The following is a 20297-nucleotide window of genomic DNA, read 5'->3' on the forward strand; positions in this document are numbered from 1 at the left end:
ACATCCTTCTAGAAAATTAGAAAGCCATTTCCTTGCTGTGTGAAGTACTGATTAACATGAAGATCCCTTCTAGATGCAGCTGTAGAAGAAACACTGCATCTATGCAAAGTAGCAGGGTACTTGAGAAATAATGTTTTGGAAAGAGAAAGGGCATTATTCAAGTCTTACAACTGCAGAAAAGTGCTACTCACTTTCTTCATCATTTTCAATTATTTCTTCAATTATGACATCTGGGGTGGATTCTGACTGAGATAAAGCAGCAACACTTTTCTGAGTGGATGATGGAGCCATTTCTTGGAGCTGGATGCCATTTCCTTTGAGATGTGCATCAGATTTTCGCAGAGAAGCAACTGCACCAATTTCTTCAACAAGCGGTTCAGGTTTTATATTTATTTGAGTTGGAGCATCAGCAATAAATTCCACTTCTGTATCGCTCAATTTTAGAGGTCTGCTTCCCAAAGTTTGCCTAAGTTGACAAATTGCCAGAAAACAGAGATCATGGCCCAGGGATAGGCCTTAATACAGAAGTTCAAACACATTATAGAAATAATAAAGTGGTGTTAGTACTGAGCCCTAAGAAATGGTCTGAGTTTCCAATAGGCGCACTTATCATATATAAATGGACTTCTGCATGTCATAAATACAGTATATGTATACAAAGGTCACTTATCCCTGCACAGCATGGGGTAGCCTACTTTTGGAGAAACTATCTCAACACTGAAAGTAATAAATGTATCTGAGCATCCTATACATCAAAATGAAGGTAATGGTTTGTGCTACCAAATATATAATGGCAATGTAAGTCATTGAAAAACATGCCTTTGGACTGCTGTACATTTTAATCACAGCACACAGCTATTTCAAGCCTAGTACATATTTGTTAGCCAACTCCCTTCCTAAAATTTGATGCACAAAGTTATGACTGTGAATAGGAGACGTGGCCATACCCCATAAAGCAAGACCAAGACAAAAAGCACATCTTAGATGTAGGATTTAAATATAAATGGACAAACAAAAATACAAATTCTGTACAAACAACCATGTTCAATAATGTAAAGGCAGACGATTGACAGACTAAGTCAATCATGGTTGTTTGTACAGAAGTGGTCATTTAAATAAGTGAACCACTTAGGATTTACTATATTAAGAACTATTCATCATCATCATCATGCTTTGTTTCATTTTGTTTTGCATCAGCACATCACTGGTTCCAGATGGGCAATGGACACAGGAGATAACCTTGGCCAGAACATGGACAAAAACTAATTAGACCCCTTCTTCCAGGCAGAGATACATTCAGCAGTAACAGCAGATATGAAGACAGATTGCTTATTTGTAACTATGGATCTTTAGTGGTCTGGCCCAGCCCAGTGTGTTCGAAGTCTGGTCTGCCATGTTGTGTAGTAGGTATGAAGGCAACCAAAAGAGGAAAGAGCTCTGTCCTGGGCAAAAGGCAGGGAAGAACTGGGACAAAACCAGAGGGTAGTTCCCTCCCCACCCATCCAGCACATGATCCTTGCCTGGGCAACAGGCAGAGTTAACTATTCTTGGATGCCTCTATACACAAACCAAGAAATACTTCCACTGCTTGGTGGTATATCTCCTTATCTTAGTTTTAACGTATAGTATGTCCAAACTGGTTTATTATGTTCAGAGCTGTGAGAGTTTCTCCAAAATTATTCCAAGCCAGGCCAAGAAGGGACCTTAAAAATTACCTTCAGGGTCATTTTAAAGAATCCATCCACCTTCATTAGCTTTGTTAACCTACAGTATGTATAATTCACCTGGCAAGGGTACCTACTTTTAACATGATGCCAGTACCTAATTTTCTAAAAAACTTTCTGGATGTCAGGGTGGCTTATTAATAGTTTAGTGTTACATGAAGGAACCTGGGACTTGTAAGATCCCTTTTCCTTCTCTGACATGGTCACAAGATCAGAAGCATTCACCTACATTTTTAAATATGGTTTGGAGTTACATCCAAACCAGGACAAAATGACCCTGTTCAGACAATATGCTAAGAGCCACAGAGGTTAAGCAGTTTGAGCTAAACATTATGGCTTAACGTGTGTCATGTGAACCATTCCTAACCACAGTGGCTACATAACCATGGTTTAAACACACTCACTAACCATTTGCTGCAAAAGGGTCAGCAACCTAACTATGTCTGAACAGGCCCATTGTGATTAGTCTTAGCTATGGTTTATTGAAACAAGCCAGCTTCAAACCAATGGAATTGGCTTGTTTCAGTAAACCATAGTTAAGACTAATCACAATTTGGCCAGGTTCAAACAACACTAAACTTCAGTAAGTGAAAAACTGAAGCAAAAGCTTCTGACCAATTCTTCACAACAGTGCCAAAGGGGAGCGGAAGAGCTGCACACATAACGTTAACCAAAGTTTAGCCATACATCTGAACCTGGCCATTCAGTTGGAGCTACATAGGTGTCAGTAGCTGAATAAAAAGCTAACAAGGAAATGTTAAATTCCACTGAAAAAAACCAATAGGACTGACGCATGTATTCAATTGCTCATGTTTTACTGATTTTAACTAAAGAGTTCAATAGGTCAACTGTTTATTACTTTTGTACAAGTGTTTAGTAACTCATGACAATTATGAATACACAGCTGTTCATTAATTGTACCCAAGCTATTAAAAACCCTGTTCATGATTCTTTATTCCCATACATGCCAGAATAAATATCCTACATGATTTAATGCAAAGTGAAGAATTCTGAGAAAATGGTTGAAGTAAGGTAGGTGCTAATTTTCATATCCAGGAAAGTACTTACATATTGGGGATATCATAGGAAAATTTCCCCATGTTTTCGAACACAGGGATAATCTCATCACAGTTCAGGTAAAACCTGGTTTAGAAATATAAAACCTTTTTTAAGGAATATATACTTTTTAGAAAGTATTACATAATATAACCGAATACTGATAATTGTGATGTATATTAATGGAAGGTACTATCCAATTAACCCCTCTTGCCATGGAACAAATCCAACCAGTGGAATGGAAATGGAGGCAGTTCATGCTCCTCTCGCAGCCCACCATGAACCTTCAAAATCTGCTCCTTAGGGCTGGAAGAGTTTGGGCTCATTTAGAAGACAGCTTAAACCATGATGGCTAAGCCAGAAAGCCAGAAGACACCATAAACCATGACTTTAACCACACTGAATAAGGCATTTTGCTTTATTCACCATAGTTAAAGCCATGGTTTAAGGTGTCTTCGGAACATGGTCTGGCTCTCTGGCTTATCCACTTTAAGCCATGGTTTAAGGAGTCTTTTGAATGGGGCCACTGTGAAATGCAAGGGGAAGAGAGGAGAGGAAAGTCCTGTGGCATTACTGTACGTTCACTTGTACAATATTGATTTGCCCAATTAGTATATTTCATTATGAAATGCCACCGTTTTTATACCTACAACTTTGTATATTGCATTTAATGCTTATCTGAAAACTCATCAGTGAACGTCAAGAAATATGTTGATTGCTCAAAAACCAGAACAAACCCAATACTAGGCAACTACAGCCCTTTCCAATCGTCATCTATTCTTCCCAAAGAAATTTATGAATTCTGCAAGGCACTAGAATTGTGCAATGAAAATACAAAGCAAAGTAATGCATGCAATAGGTATAATTTATATCTTTTATTCCTGTACATGATCCCACCCCAAAAGGTCTAAATTCTAGACTTTATGCAGAGACTATTGAAAGCAGGAGAGCGTTTCCTCTTTATTCTCTTTTAAAACTTCAATGTTTCTCCTTTATGAGCAGGGTCACATAAAGGAGAAACATTTCATTTTCCAGGTGCAGGACCTTTACAATTTTTAATATGCAATCCTATGTTTACTCAACAGTCCCACAATGTTCAGTTGTGCTAGTACATGGATTGTGTCTAAACTACATTATGTTTAGGGTAAACCAATAGAAATAATGAAACTTAAGTTAGTCATGATTAAATTAAGTCTCATTGCTTTCAGTGGGTTTACTCCAAGTATGACTATGTATGGATCAAACCCAGTGTTTTTACGATTGTAGACTTAAAAAGTGACTAACACATTTTTAGTGAACATTTTAAAATTAACCGTTCCACAGTAGCTAGGGCTCTGTTACCTTGGAAGTGTTCTTTTTTTCAGATTATCTAGTTTTAAGACTTCGTCCTCAACTGTCATTTTTAAGTTGCAGAGAATCTAGAATAACAGTAACAAAAATTATGGTACAATATATCAACTACTATGGAGGAAGAACATGGCTTTAAATGTTAGAGAGCTACCATGTATGTGAAATTAGTTATTTTATTTTGAACCATAGATATGTACAGAATACATATACAACCTATTCAGATTCTGTGTACTTAAGCAGAATTACATAAAAAGGAAAAGGCGCATCAAGATAAAAGGTTGAGGAAATAATGTTACTCAAACATTATGTCCCACCCTGAGGGTTAATTACCCCATGATGGGCTGTTGTGTCATCCAAACCAGGTCAATGAGACTACATTAAGTGCATGGGAGAAAAGCGCATTGCTCTTATTTTCCATAGTATGATGAAATACGCTCTGTGCATGTTACATGTGGAGCCAGACGTCCCTAAAACCCAGTTTTTCAGTGCCAAGAAAAACATACTTCCAGGTGGGTGGGGTAGAACCAACATCATCAATTAGAGAAACTTATTACCTACTCATCTCCAGGCTCCCCCTACTACACTGTATGAATAATAATAATAATAATAATACTTACCCACCTCTCCATTCTGATCGCAGCAGGAATGGGAAGGAACTAACATGGCAGATCTCTCTTTTAATAAACCGGACATGTGTAATTGTGGAACAAGAAAGTAAATCATAAAAGCTCCCTCCAGAAATGTGCAAGTTTGGATTTGGATTGGGGTGAACTAACACAGCATCCGAGAAGCTAATTAACACAACATCAGCAAAGTTAAGGCAGCATCCGAGAAGCTAAATAACAATGGAATGGGCTATGAAAAGGAGTGTTTGGGGGGGGGGAGCCCTACACCCCCACCCCAAGTTCACCCCATGCCAGCAAACTGTCAGAGTTGTAGCTTCCTACTCTATTTTCTCCAAGCTAAATAACTCAACATCAGAGAAGCTAATTAACCGAGCCTCAGAGAAGCAAAGTAGGCAGCAATAAGGAAGCGCCCTACGGCTCTCAATGGAACAGGAAAAGGAGTGACAGGGAAGGTGCAGCCCTACCCTTTGACCACGTCACTGGTGTGCCCAGGATTTAATGCAGACAAATGGGGGACACATTGCAGAGCAAGTGCATGGGAGCGGTTTCAGCTAAAAAGAACGGAGTAAAACGGCTCTGCGATATTGCGACTTTTCGAGGCAAAAGTGGCTGGTTAGGTGGCCGCTGGCCATAATGTCATCTGCCGCAAAGGACCTGACAATGCACCCAAGCCGCAAGAAAAAACCCATAAAGGCAGCCCCTAGGACTAACATGGGATACAACCCATAGGGACAGACATGGGAGCCTTGCCCAAGGTCCCTTTGCCACACCAGCCACATGAGTTTCTCCACATTCAGCAACATCTGCAGCAAGAGTTTAACAGGCTCCCTGGAAAGCTATTTTTTCAAGCCCCATCCTATTTTCTGGAGGTCCTTTCCCTACACATTTTAACCTCCCACTCCTTTTATCCACTTTCTATTGTTTGCCTGTGTGAGCACTGAGAAGATATGTAAAATTATTTAATAATAATAATAATAATAATTTCTTACCCGCCTCTCCCTTTGGATCGAGATTAATAGATTTATATACTGCTTACCAAATCTGTTAGACCCAGTATACTGCCTAGCCCCTGGGCTATGCATGCTTCATGCAAACTGCTGCAAAACATTCTCTGTATTGCTCCCCCCGATCTCCCCCCGCCCATCCCGCACAGAGCTGAAGAACCCAGATTTTCCTAGTTTCAGTGGTGATTGCTTTCCCACAGCTACAGACCAGACCAACTTGATCCAGAGTCACCACCCAAGTCCATGCAAAGGCTTCCATGCGCAGCAGGTCTCAGTTTGGACACCAAGCAGGACTTTGAGGTAATTCCCCACACCTTTCAAACTCTGTGCATGGATGTTGACTGTTTTAGTTTTGTACTCTACCTCGTGTACTTAGTATGCTTTGGTTCGTTCATGATACATGAACTGATTAATTCCAGTTTAAATAGTGTTGTATTACAAACCAGCTGATTCACAAGTTAATCATTGTGTACAATTTTGATACCTGTGTATTCAATAATCCTCTTTGGAATGGACTTGTGAATGTGTGTTGTCATCACTGGGCCAAATCTGCTGAAACTCACTGTGACCAATGTGAAATGATCCCTTAAACATGTGGATCTGAGGTCAGGTGTGTGTGTGTATATACAAACACACACACACACACACACACACACACACACACACACACACACAGAGGTTCAGAGAGGATATTCATTAAGAAGGAGGAACACATACATGATCCCATATTAACTTGAATAAAAAGAGAGCAACACCTGGGACTATGGAGTAGCAGTCTTAATTTATTGTTACTGATAGCTATAAAATAGTGGGCCATTAATAATCTTCTAGTTGTTTCTTTTGCGAGCTCTTAATGTATCAGAATATTTATACTACTGCTTTTGTCATCATGTTGCTAGATGGTGCTATATAAATAAATAAATAATAATAATAATAAATTGGATTGTAATGATTTCATTGTTTTTGTTTGGAATTGTTGCATTGTTTTCAAAATCTTCAATGCTTTTAGGCAGAGAGGTGACCCATAAATATTATGAGATTGAAAACTGTGACCTCTCTATTGTGGCTTTTATCCGTAACATTGCCCTTTTTGTAAATAAGGAAACCAAAGGAGAAAAACCCCGACCTGATAGCTTTGGTATGTTCCCTGAAAAGAGAGAGACCTTGCAGAGAATCCATTACTTCCACTTGCTTAAAGACTTTTGTTTTATTTAAGCCAAGTTGAGGAACCCATTTTTGCCTAGGGACCAAATTCCAATCTGGGAAGCGGTCTGCATTCCTGCAGTGGGCAAAGCTAAAGGTACAGGGCGGGGTTGCGAGGAAGGGCAGACAGGATCAACGCAGATGCAACTGGTAACAATTTGGACATTTACCCATCAAGCATACAAACCACAGGTGAATTCTAGGCATGTCCACTCAGAAGCAAGTCACAGAAATGGACTTTTAAAATACATGCCTCCAATTCTTACATTTTTGTCTTATGGAACTGGTTTAAATACCTTTACATTTTGGGTCTGGGTTCAGGTTTTGAAGGGCTGCTGGCCCCCAGTGCCACTTGCCACTCAGTAGAGATAACCTTGAAGATGCACTACTACATGCTGCTCTATGATATGATGTGTAGAGACATCCCCTTTGAGTGTGACGAGTATTCCCCGACTGCCATCACTTGATTGGGTGATGCGTCTTGCTAACCCCAAAGAAGCAAGCGTCCCTTGAGCAGATCCTGGCCCATCTCTGGCTCTCCACCTTCTTGGAACAGACTGGCCACAAAATGCAGCAGCCCACAATCCCGAAAACAAGCACCTGTCTGTGACTATGGTGGCCTCCGGATAACGTAAGTGTGGCGGGTCATGGAGTGGACCAATGTATCTTGGCTTCTCTCGCAACAACAGGCAACAGCTGAGCGGCAGCCCCTGGCACAGCTGTTACCGCTGAAACCCACTTACCAGGTCTGTGGCAGTGAGCCTACTCAACCAATGAGACAACAGGACTGAATTTGGTCCCTACCCAAGATAACAGAGACCACCGGGCACTGTTCCATTTTCACGAAGACTCTCCCTGACCCCAGACATTGGTAAGGGGCAGAAGACTGGCACCAAGCAAGCCGTATTTAAGGGCTTTCCATGGGGGCTTCCTCCATGACAATGATCAGTTTTGGAGCACCTCAGGATCCCCTTGAAGTAACAGGACTGTATGAAATTTAAATGCCTCTTAATCCCCTTATCTCCAACTGCTGATTGGAGATAACGGTGGGGTTTCCCTGCACTGCTTCCCTGCAGGGAAATCCCATCTTATACCTGCAATCAATAACAGGATATAAAAATGAGGTTTTCTGCACAGGGCTGGAAAGAGAAGATACCATAAGGAGCTTGTGGACTGGATAAGGAACCTGCATTGGTCAGAGATTCCCTTTCACTGGTTAGTTGACTTCTACATTAAAGAACTGACTTCTAGTTCCTGTATTTAATTGGTTGGAAAATAGTAATGCAACAAGTTGGCTCAACATCTTAGACAAAGACTGACCACTTGCCAGATCTGCAGTAGCTGTATTCATGCTTGTTTTATGACTGCAAATGTAGCTTGCATTACTGAGAATTGAAAAACCCAGAAGGAAAGCAAAGGAATAAGAATAAAAAGTAAAGTTACCTGATTTAAATTGTAGCAAGGTTTTATGGAATGATTTGCTTTCAACGCTCTTGCTGCCTTTATGGCTGCATCCAAATTGCATTTTTTCTGTAGAACCGAGGCCCGAACATTATGTATATCAGTTATATAGTAACTGGTGTTCATTACCAACTCTGTTTCTAGTTTCCTTTTCCTAATTAGAGAAAGAAAGTTAGAACTCAGACAAAAAACTGATCATACACTGCAAAATATGAATTTTGAATAGCCAATGACATACAACAGACAGGACATAATGCATCTCTGAGCTCACAGGTACACTGTACCTCTTGGAGTCCTACATTATATAGGTCTTAGCTATACCTGAGGATTATGCCAGGCAAATGGAGGGGTTGTCCCTGCCTGCTCCCGGGATCCCCTGTGTGTCATTTGGATGCACAGGGATGATCCCGGGACAATCCCGGGATATAGGCCTGGTCTAGCCATGGCTATAGTCCTCCTCTCTTCCAGCACCATTGTGCTACTGTTATAATGAACCACATTTTGTAACACAGAGGTGAAGCCACATAGAAACCTGTATTTTATAGTTACGAGTTTCAGAGAAAAACTTAATACAAAATATAAGTTGTACCTTGAATTTAGGGTAGCAATAAAGTCTGCAAACTTGGTATTAACAACATCTGCAATCTTGCTTTCTTCCTGCTTTGCTTCGATGACGAAGTTTTCAAGTATCTTTTTCATTTTTTGAGAAATGACAATTAAACACAAATGTTCACATGCTTTCTAGGCAGCAGAACTGGAGTTACAAGTATTGTTAGACTAGAAAAAGTAATAAAAACACAAAAAAGGCCAGTAGCTTACCTGTAACGTAGTTTTTAGAGTGGTCATCTGTGCATTCACACATATGGGCTCTACACTTGGGTGGAGCCATGTTTTGGGAAACTTCTAAAGCTGAGGAATGCTTTTTGGCAGGAACTCCCTCCCCACAGTCTCAATATGCATGTCCTGGCAGGTTCCCACCCATCTCCTCAGTTCCCGACTCTAAGGAGACGAAATCTATTTCAATATCAATAGTACAATAAAATTGACACCAAAGGGGGATGGTGGGAGGGTTGTGTGAATGCACAGATGACCACTCAAAGGACTACAGTTACAGGTAAGCAACCTGCCTTTCTTCTTTGTGGTCTCTGTGCATCACACATATGGAAGATTAACAAGCTGATTTACCTGTAGAGGGTAGATGTAGCACTATGTTGGAATCAAAGGATAGAAGATAAGGCCACTCTCCCAAAATTGCAATCACTCCTCGCTTGGGTATCAAGTCTACAGTGACTGATAAAGGTCGAATGTTTTTTCCATGCTACTGCACAGCATATGTCTCGGCTCAACACTCCCCTGGCGAAGGCTGTCAATGTCAAAATCCCTCTTGTTGAGTGCACCTTCACTGGTTCTGTCAACTGGAGACCTGCCAGCTGATAAGCCAGCTTGATAGTATGTACAATCCATGAAGCAAGCCTCAGTATCAAAACCTGCAGACCCTTCTTAGGACCTCCATAACATATAAAAAGACATTGGGTTTTTCAGAATCCAGCAGTCCTATCCTTACAAAATGCTAACTCAACATTACATGTCAAGGGCATGTAATGTTGAGTGGTGATGATGGTGACGAGAAGAAGGCAAGCAGAACAATGTCCTGATTAACAAGACATGGTGATTTATCCAAAATCACCTTCAGTAGGAAGCATGGGTCTGGATGAAGTGTGTCTTTGTCTTTGTGAAGAACAAAGAAAGGAGGGTCCACTTGGAAAGCACATAATTTAGTCACTCTCCTAGCTGTGGAAATTGCCATTAGAAAAACAACTTTCCATGTTAGGAGTCTCAGGTCACTAGTAGCGATGTTGTCTTGGCATGGTCATGTCTGGACACCGAAGGCATTGGCATCAATTGGCCATGTCTCGATACCAGCGGTGCTGTTGGTACAGGAGAATGCCTTATTTGTGAAATAGGCGAGTTCAGAATAGGCAAAGGGGGTGTTGGTGCAACCACAGATTTCTTCGCCTTTTTAGGCTCTTGCTTGACTTGGAGGCATCATTCTTTCTTTCTTTTTTTGGTTTTAAAGTCTTAGCCTTCTTAGTTAGTTTTTTAGCCGTTGAAAAAACCAGCAATCGTCGGGAAGTCAGAGGATCTGCTCAACCCATGGTTAAGGTCGGCAATCTTGAAGGGCTCATAGGAGGATTCATAGCCTTCGTTGATTTCCGGGCATCGACTGTTAGTAATGCTTTCCTCCACAGGAGTGATTTCAAGTCGTCTGAGCGATTACGTCTTGTTTGCTTAGAAAAAACTCATGCAATGTGGGCACAATTCAACTACATGCGATTCGCCCAAACACACGATGCGAAGAGAATGCCCATCCACTGGGGACAAAAAACTGAATAGCATCCTTAAATAGTCAAGTAATTCGATCTGACTAGAGCAAAGTTTCCTCAATGCATTAAGCAAGGTGGTTGAAGAGAAACTGAGGAGATGGGCGGGAACCCACCAGGACATGCACATTGAGATGGTGGGGGAGGAGTTCCTGCCACAAAGTATTCCTCAGCTTTAGAAGTTTCCTGAAATGTGGTGATGCACAGAGACCACGAAGAAAAATTAACTTCCTTTTACTTCATTATTTGGTGACAACCTGGTGAAGCAGTAGTATTCCAGTGCTACATTTAAATAAAACTGCTTGACCTTATTTCTTCAGTTAATCATTGGTACCTAAATGAATAACATTGCTTCATTAACATGCTGTACTTGGACTCTCTTCAAAGACAGCCCCAAATAAAGGAAATTAATGTAGTCTAATCTGGGTCTTACCAGGGTACAAGTTGTGGCCAAGTCCTTCTCTAGGAAAAGATAACAAACCAACTTAAATTGGTAAAGTACACTACTGGCAACAACTTCCACCTGAACATCAAGATGCAGTTTGGAATTTATGAGCACAGCCAGACTGCAGACCTGAGTCTTAATAGGGAGTGCAATTTTGTGCAGCACCAGCTGTATCCCTACTCTGAATCAAGACTCATCCCCAATCAACGGTACTTCCATTTTGTCTGAATTAAACTTCAGTTGGTACAATCTTATCCAAAATTAAACAGATAGTGCCTAAGGCACACAACTACTAATGTATATATAAATAGATATCAAACTGAGGTACGCAGTTCTTAAATTACAATACACACACACACACACAATATCATCACCGTTACAGTGAGAATACAGAAATACAATTATGTCTTCAGCTGAAATAGCTGAACACATGATTTGAAACAGGGAAGACAAGATGGATCCTACAAGCCAAAGAGTGGAGAACTAATCTCCCAGCACCCGCCTCTTAGATGTACTCTCCAGAAAGGGCTAGAACCACTGCAGTACAGTCCACCCCAGTCCCATCTCAGTCAGGAGACCCAAGAGAATACTAAGACTGATGGTACTGAAAACCACAAAGAGATCTAGGAGAACTAGCAGGATGCACTCCCTTCTATCCATTTCATAGCACACGTAATCCAGCAGAGTCACCAGGCAGTTCCCTGCTCCAAAACCAGACAGGAAGCCAGACTGAAAAATATATCAATCAGCCTTGTTTTTAACAATTCACCTGGTTCCATGAGCAACTAGGAATTTCATCCAGACAAATGAATGTGCTGCCGGAGAAGGGGTGGAGCACTTGGCCCTTCCTCCAGCAGCATGCTGAATTTCTACAGAGAGGGGGGGAAAGGGACTCCATCTCCTGTTTGCCTAATGTAGACACCAAGCAGGCTACCAGCAGAGGTATGGAGGGCATTATATTCCCCCACACCTTCATAGTCCACTGCTTTTCCATACTGGACATGCATGGTACTCCCTCCTAAACCTCCAATGCAGAAAACAAAAGGGCTAGTGGAATAAGAAAGGAGTCTCCTTGCCTTTGCCAGGTTTCGATATTGGACACCCAGCAAGTGAATCTCCTGAGCTCCTAGCATGGAAATAGAGCTGGCTTCTGGAAAAGGGATGGAATGATCTATGCTCTCACCACACACCCACTGAGCTAAGCTCCTTCTCACATGTCCAGCACAGAAATCAAGCCAGCTATTGGAGGGAAGCACTCCTTTTACTTGTAACAGCAATAGGCAAAGGAGTGGCCAGCGCCTCTTGTTAGTAAAAAGTAGGAAAATAGGGATTTCCACCCCAGGCGATTAACATTTTTTGGCTGATCTGGTTAACTAATAATAATAATAATAATAATAATAAATTTATTTCTTACCCACATCTCAGATTAGATCGAGGCGGCGAACAACAATAAGTATAAATATATAAAATTGATTAAAAACATAGTACACATTATTAAAACATCCTAAAAATCATCCAACACCCTTGGAGCTGAGTTGCCACCAATTATTCCAGTACCTTGTTCAAACATTGCTAGAGAAAAGATTTCGGGAATGTAAAAAAGTAAAATCTGAAATATTTCAAGCTGACAAAAGAGCTATCGGCTTACCTCCTCTATAGTCTTCAAACACTTAAGATTGTTTTTAGCTTCTTCCAAAGCTTTCTCTATCTCTTGCAGAGTTTTGCTATCCTGGAAGAAATCAAAGGGTAACACTAAAGTTAGCAGACTGTGATTGTAGACACAAACAAAACTCCTCAGCATTATATTTCAATAACTGTTAATTAAAAATCAAACGTCTCTAGGTTTTTGCATCAAGGGCAGATAAATTAATCTTGACAAAACTGGGAAGGTGTGTCAAAACTGAATAAATAAAATATCCATACCTTTAATGCTAAATTATCATTTATGATGTGGTTAAGGCCCCATGCAGAGCTGTTACTGCCTTGTGCAGGATCCAGATATTTAGTTTTAAGGGTGCTCTGATGTTGTAGGTGACATTTCCCCAACCTGGAGCCCTCCAGGAGTTTAGGACTTCATCTCCAATCAGCCCCAACCAGCATGGGCTATGGTCAAGGGATTCTGAAAGTTGTAATTTGGAGGACACCCAGTTGTGGAAGGCTGCTGTAAAGGAACTGTATGTTTTTCATCCTGCAAGGCAACTATATTCCCTTGCTTTGCAGCCCTGTCTCACTATCAGATGAATCCTTTGATCCTTTACATTTATTATTTAGTCCTTTGAAGCAGGATTGTATTGATTTAAATCAAAGTGATTTAAATGTATATAAATTTGCAAGGAAAAAGGCCAATTTATATCAAACTTCTCATTGATACTTCATATATTTCCTGAAGTTACACTGATGTGTCTGAGCTGGTGCTGAGTGACCAATAAAAAGATCTTGGGATTATGGTGGATAGCTTGATGAAAATGTCAACCCAGCGTGTGGCAGCTGTGCAAAAGGCAAATTTCATGTGAAGGATCATTACAAAATTAATCAAAAATAAAATTGTCACTATCATGCTGCCTTTATACAAATTTAAAGTGTGACCATACTTAGAACACTACATACCTTCCTGTCACCTCACCTCAAACAGGATATTGGATCACTCAGCATGCTAACGCTACTAGTATTTGTACATTATGGTAACTGTGTCGTATTTTAGCTGACATGACAGCGATATTCAAAGAAACAATTCTTTGCAGCCTTTTTGTTGTTACGTGCTCTCGCTCTCTCCCCCCACCCCACTTTCTGGGCAATCAGTGTAAGTAGATTGGAATAATTGGCTAAGAGGCAGGAAATGTGCCTTTTCTTAAACCTATTAATTCTTCACCTCCATCACATATCAGCCAAAACAAAGTAAGATTGTTTACATACCATATCTATTGTAGATGTCTCCAAAGTTGGTTGGCGAACTGGAACCCAGTCAGGGCAATCAGTCTGCTTACTCTCCTCTTTGATGCTCTGATTATAGTTACTAAACCTACAAAGTCAAATTCATGCACAAAAATAAGCCTTCAAGAATGCATTCTCTTTCAGAAAAAGAACCCTTCATTTGTCACTTCCAACATTTATACAGAACGAAGCCACTTCCCTTCTCCATATTTTTAGCACTAGAATATCAAATTACAATTCTAATCCTACCACAAACAGACAATTGGAATTGACTGTGCTTTTATGTGGTAACAAGAAATTACTTTGGCACAATGAAAGATTATGCTGCAGCATCGTCAAATATTATTTTCTTTGTTTCCTCAACACAGAATCAATCAGCACTGAATATAACAGACATTTAATCTCTCAGGAGGTACAGCTGAACAAACTTAACAAATTCAATGTAAACAAGAATCCTCTGAAACTTCAATGATGAAATTAGATTATACTTCATTTTTTACACACAGAAAAAGGCTATTATCACCAGCAATTTGGGTTTCCTGGAAAACATTGAACAGAGAAAAATTTCCAGTGCAAAATTTCAGTTTGCATCAGAAAACCACTAGAATGTGATTTAATTTTGCATGTTTACAAAAATATAAGTAAAATAAACAACAAAACTGAAAAAGTGCCCCAAGTTAATTATTTTTTGTCCCAATATACCAGATATTTGACCTGGAATATTTGAGAGGAAAAACAAAGCACACTTAACGACTCAATTCAGACAACACGCTCCTCAACAGTGGTTTTAGAACTCCACGGTGGAGTTTTTACACCACCGTTGAAAAATGTGTTGTCTGTCAGAAAAACTCCATGCAACGGTGGAGGTTTTTTGGGGGGAAAACACTTCACACAGAATATCCACACTGTGTAGAGAAGAGTTCCTGCACAACCGTTGTGTTGCATGGTGGGCTCCGTGGAGTTTTCTGTTGTGTTGACTTTTCCCTCTGCCTACGGAGTTCCCTGGCAAGAGCGGCAAAAGGAGTGAGTGCTGCTCTAGGAGCTGCCAGGATTATTTTTTGCAGCAATGGCTGACGGGATACCATCGGGAGGACCGGGGGAGAAGAGAGGGCAGAGGAACTATCAATCAAACATCATGATGGTCAATTCTCCCGATGGAGGGAAGTAAATAATGGGCCCCCACAGGGATCGGTATTGGGACCAATTCTTTTCAACCTGTTCATCAATGATCTGGAATTAGGAGTGAGCAGTGAAGTGGCCAAGTTTGCTAACGATACCAAAGTATTTAAGGTTGTTAAAACACAAAAGGATTGTGAAGAGCTCCAAAGGGATCTCTCCAAATTGGGAGAGTGGGCATCCAAATGGCAGATGCGGTTCAATGTAAACAAGTGTAAGGTAATGCATGTTGGTGCAAAAAAACCCAACTTTCAAGTATAACCTAATGGGATCTGAGCTGGCGGTGACTGAACAAGAAAGATTTTGGGATTGTGGTGGACAGCTCAATGAAAATGTCCACCCATCGTGCGGCTGCTGTAAAGAAGGCAAACTCCATGTTAGGCATTATAAGAAAAGGAATTGAGAATAAAACGGCCAGTATCATACTGCCCCTATACAATTCTATGGTGCAACCACACTTAGAATACTGTGTACAATTCTGGTCACCACACCTAAAAAAGGATATTATAGAGCTGGAAAAGGTGCAGAAAAGGGCAACTAAAATGGTTAAGGGGCCGGAGCATCTCCCCTATGAGGGACAGTTACAACAGCTGGGATTGTTTAGCTTGGAAAAAAGGAGGCTAAGGGGAGACATGATAGAAATGATGCATAGTGTGGAAAATGTGGATTGGGAGACACTTTTCTCCCTCTCTCAAAATACTAGAACCCAGGGTCATCCCATGAAGCTGATTGGTGGGAGATCCAGGACAAATAAAAGGAAGCACTTCTTCACACAGCGCATAGTTAAATTATGGAACTCACTACCACAAGATGTGTGACGGCCACCAATTTGGATGGCTTTAAAAAGGGGGTTGGATAAATTCCTGGAGGAGAAGGCTATCAATGGCTACTAGCCCTGATGGGTTCTGCGCAATCTCCAGTATTGGAGGCAGTAAGCCTGTGTGCACCAGCTGCTGGGGAACATGGGTGGTAAGGCGTTGTTGCACCATGTCCTGCTTTCTTGGTCCCTGGCCGACGGCTGGTTGGCTACTGTATGAACAGAGTACTGGACTAGATGGACCCCTGGTCTGATCCAGTACGGCCCTTCTTATGTTCTTATGAAGACCTCCTAAAAACTCAACCGTTGAATGGAGTTTTCACATTGCACTGACTAACGTGTTGTCTGAGCCAACGTGATTTATATGTTATACTATGAAGTCATTTTACTGGAATACCTGTAAAATTTTAAAGGCAATGTTTAAATGTAAGAAATAAATAAAGGTACCGAAAACTGTCCGTGTACTAATTCAGCCTTCCCTGACTGTCTCCAAATATTTTGGATTACAACCACAGCATTATTCAGTCAGCCTGGCTGGTTTGGAGTCAACTCTGAAACGGCCACACTTGAATAATATGTTGTTTGCAATTGGCATCCATTCATTATGTGAACCGTCCAGATTGCTTTGGCTATGAGGTGGTATACAAATGCAATAAATAATAATTACTAATGAACTTATGAAACAATTTTTTTTGCACCACATCACTGATTACTACTCATTGTAAATTCTCCATACTTCCAACTATCAAAATGAATGGATTTACCTTTTAGCTTTTGACAAACTCCTCAGACGAACTTTTTGTTCAAAATCTAAGGTCACCTACAGGAGAGAGAAAAGGTAGTTTAAGGCACAATTCTATGCATGTATAGACAGAAAAACATGCTGGCTGGGGAATGCTGTGGGTTGTAGGACTTTTTTCCTATCTAAATATGCATAGGATTGCACCCTTAATGAAGCATTTCCACTGTTCATAAAACCACATTTCTATATTGTCCAATAACCAAAATTCTCTGAGTGTTTTACAACTATTTAAAAAAGCCCTCTCCCTTGATGCTACCTTCCGAATCTCCCTCACAGGAAGCACCTGGAGGACGGGCTTCAATGATAAGCGTAGTATACGGGTAGGTTCATGTTACAGCCCAACATGTCAACCCTTCTTACCTCAAAGCATCAAAAGGCATACAGATTTACCTTTTAGATCTTTGTGAACTCCTCAGACAAACAGGAATCTGCCCCCATCATTCCCACTTCACCCTTCCCCAATATTATTTAAGGGGAGGCGAGAAGCTGCCCCCCCTTCTCCTAGCAATGCCCTTGTGGGCCACATAAAAAAATCAAGAACTGTGCTGGATCAGACCAAAGGCCTATCCAGCATTCTTATTGCATAATGGTCAACCAGTTTCATGTTCTCCTTATGGACAACTGCTCTTGTTCCCCAGCAACTGACTTACAGGAACATACTGTCTCTTGATACTGGGGAAATGTACAGCCAACGTCACTAACAGCAATGGATAAGCCTTATTTTCAATGAATTCTCTGATCTCCCACTATAGCCATCCAAGTTTATGGCTGGCCCTACATCTTGTGGTAGTTATTTCCATCCTTTAACTGTGCATTGTATGAAATACCTCTTTTATCTGCCCTAAATCATTCAGTTTCATGGGTTAACTCCAGGTTCTAGCCCAGAACGTCTGGCTAGGGCATGCTGGGAGTTGCAGGACTTCACTTTTGTCTGTCTAATCATGCGCATGTTTGAGCCCTTAACGTTTCTAGCATGTACATCCAAACAGGCTTTATACCATTTTCTACACAAGCTACACTCTTTAGGGCAGAATCCTATGCACGTTTGGACAGGAAAATGTCCTGTAACTTCCAGCATATTATTTTGTTTTATTAAGGTTCTCTAATGGAGCAATCCTATCTCAATGTTCATAAGCCTCTGAACTCAGAGGCTTACAGGCATCCAATGCAGAGCAGGAGGAATGGTAAAGGGATCATTGACTCTGCACTCCTCCTGGTCTGGTTTTTTGCCCATCTAACTGGGGCGCTACTGAGGGGAAGGGAAGAAAGATTCGTAAGCCCACCTCTCCAATCCCCTCTCCCAGAAGGCCGCTTTGCTTCCTTTGAGGTTACTTTTCTAATCTTGGAGAGGCAGACAGTATGGTTCTCTCCACTCTGGCTGCGAAGGGGAGTAGGGCTTCGATTCCTGGATCCAAGGTCAAAGCGCTGTCTCCAACCTCTGATGCAGAAATCTGAAATACCCTGTAACTTCCCCAAGCACCATCTAGGGGGTTTAGGATTTCTCTCTATTTATGGCTTGTGCTTTTTGCACCAACTTTACACTGCCCCTCATATTTACTCTTACAGTGATCTACCACAAAATAACTGACCACAGGCCTAATTTTGTTAACATCATCTTATCACCAAAGAAACCAATCTAATTACTTTTGAAGTATAGCTGTCATTTTCACAGTTCCTGCTGGAATTCCGAAACTTCAAACCTAAAAAGAAAACATATCAAGCAAATACAAGTTGGCATACTACTGCTTTTGTTATTTATAATTAGGTAGCACACTTTAAAAAGACGGCAATTTAGCTATTGAATGTATTTATTGTGTTATCTGTACAGCACCATGTACATTGATGGTGCTATATAAATAAATAATAATAATAATAAATAATTTCACAGTAACCTATTGGATGATTATGGCTGGCCAGGTTGTTTTAAAGAAAAGGGGTAGAAAGGATTTTTTTAAATCTTTGGCCAACTGCAGTATACTTCAATTGGACACCGTCAGTGCCCCCAAAGCAACTTTCAGTATTAATAAAACAAGTTGCTCCTCCCTGAAAAGCTGCAACACTCCAACATATATTGCTGATAAAATTTAAAATGAGAGGAGGGGTGAGAAAAAGAGGAAGGGAAAACTAAAGCCCCACTCATATTTGATCTTGGAAAATCAGTTTCCCCCAGAATTCCAATTCCAACTAAATGCCTTCCATAAAATACATTATGCTTAATGCCAATCCTATTAACAACTGACAAGGTCCCACAAAATAAATTAATAGCCCAGACTGCCACTGCTTGAAAAATGACGGTGTCAAAAACTAAGCGCGGGGTGGTGGTGGTGGGGTAGGATAGCAAGACCCTAAGCAGTCTTCCCCAGTCCGGTGCCCTCTAGAAGTGTTGAACAACATCTGCAGTGTACTGATTAAAATTTTGGACTGGGGAGATCCGTGTTCAAGCCATGAAGGCCGCTGGATGACTTGGGGCCAGTCACCAAGTCTCCACCTAACCTACTACCTCAAAGGGTTGTTTTGAGGATACAATGGAGAGGAGAACCAAGTAAGCTGCCTTGTGTTCCTTGCAAAAGCAAAAATAAAGGTGGGATACAAATGCAATAATCAATCAATAAACCTCTCACAATCGTTTCAGGCTGGAGGATTGTTGAGAACTGTAGTTCAACACATCTGGAGGGCGCCAGGTTGGAGATTGCTACCCTGAAGTAACTGAGAAGTTCGCCAGAAGAACTGGCCGAATACGGATCAGAGGCTCCCCCATTTCGGGCCACAGCCCTCACTTTTGAATCTGATCCAAAAGAAGATGGAAAAGCGGCACCTCGAAAGCAGCGTATCGCTGATGGTAAAAATGGCTGACTGAAGTAATAAGGCACCTCAAGAAGGCCCTGGCCTCGAATTTGGGTGTGTCTTTCACCGGGAGTGCGGCGACGGAGACCCGCAGATGTGTTTTTCCACCACGAAAACGGCAGAGCGTGACGAGGCTGGCGGGCCTCGTCATCCAACACGCCCTCATAAGGTGGTCCCGCTAAGAAGGACGGGACTTGCTCCCTGCACAGGGTTACAGCAACTTGGGAACAAGCCCCACTGAACTCAATAGGGCTTACTTCTGAGTAAGCATGCTTAGCACCGACCACGTGGCGCGCATTAGGGTGGACAAGGAGCGCGGCCTGATGTAAGGTGTCTCACCGGCTTTTTTCGCCATGGGCCGTATCCCATATTAGTCCTACTTAAGAGTAGACCCATTGAAATGAACGGAAACTTAAGTTAGTCATGAATATCTGAAGTCTCATTTATTACAATAGGTTCTACTCTACATCGAACTAG

General features: G+C 41.2%; 1 protein-coding gene across 1 annotated transcript in view; it reads right to left on the reverse strand.

Annotated features, from left to right (window-relative positions):
• Positions 1 to 18667, reverse strand: part of RNF17 (ring finger protein 17) — a 61234-nt gene extending 42567 nt beyond the window's left edge. Inside the window, exons 1-9 of the mRNA XM_063127077.1 lie at positions 18621 to 18667; positions 16939 to 16994; positions 14164 to 14269; positions 12899 to 12979; positions 9014 to 9114; positions 8407 to 8578; positions 4122 to 4198; positions 2793 to 2867; positions 192 to 466 (exon numbers count right to left, since the gene is read on the reverse strand). Coding sequence (XP_062983147.1) covers positions 192 to 466; positions 2793 to 2867; positions 4122 to 4198; positions 8407 to 8578; positions 9014 to 9114; positions 12899 to 12979; positions 14164 to 14166 — 784 coding nt within the window. The 5' untranslated portion in view covers positions 14167 to 14269; positions 16939 to 16994; positions 18621 to 18667. The remainder of the gene's footprint in view (positions 1 to 191; positions 467 to 2792; positions 2868 to 4121; positions 4199 to 8406; positions 8579 to 9013; positions 9115 to 12898; positions 12980 to 14163; positions 14270 to 16938; positions 16995 to 18620) is intronic.
• Between the last annotated feature and the right edge of the window lie 1630 nt (positions 18668 to 20297).

This window comes from Elgaria multicarinata, chromosome 5 (assembly GCF_023053635.1).
Source record: "Elgaria multicarinata webbii isolate HBS135686 ecotype San Diego chromosome 5, rElgMul1.1.pri, whole genome shotgun sequence".
In the NCBI taxonomy this organism is placed as follows: domain Eukaryota; kingdom Metazoa; phylum Chordata; class Lepidosauria; order Squamata; family Anguidae; genus Elgaria; species Elgaria multicarinata.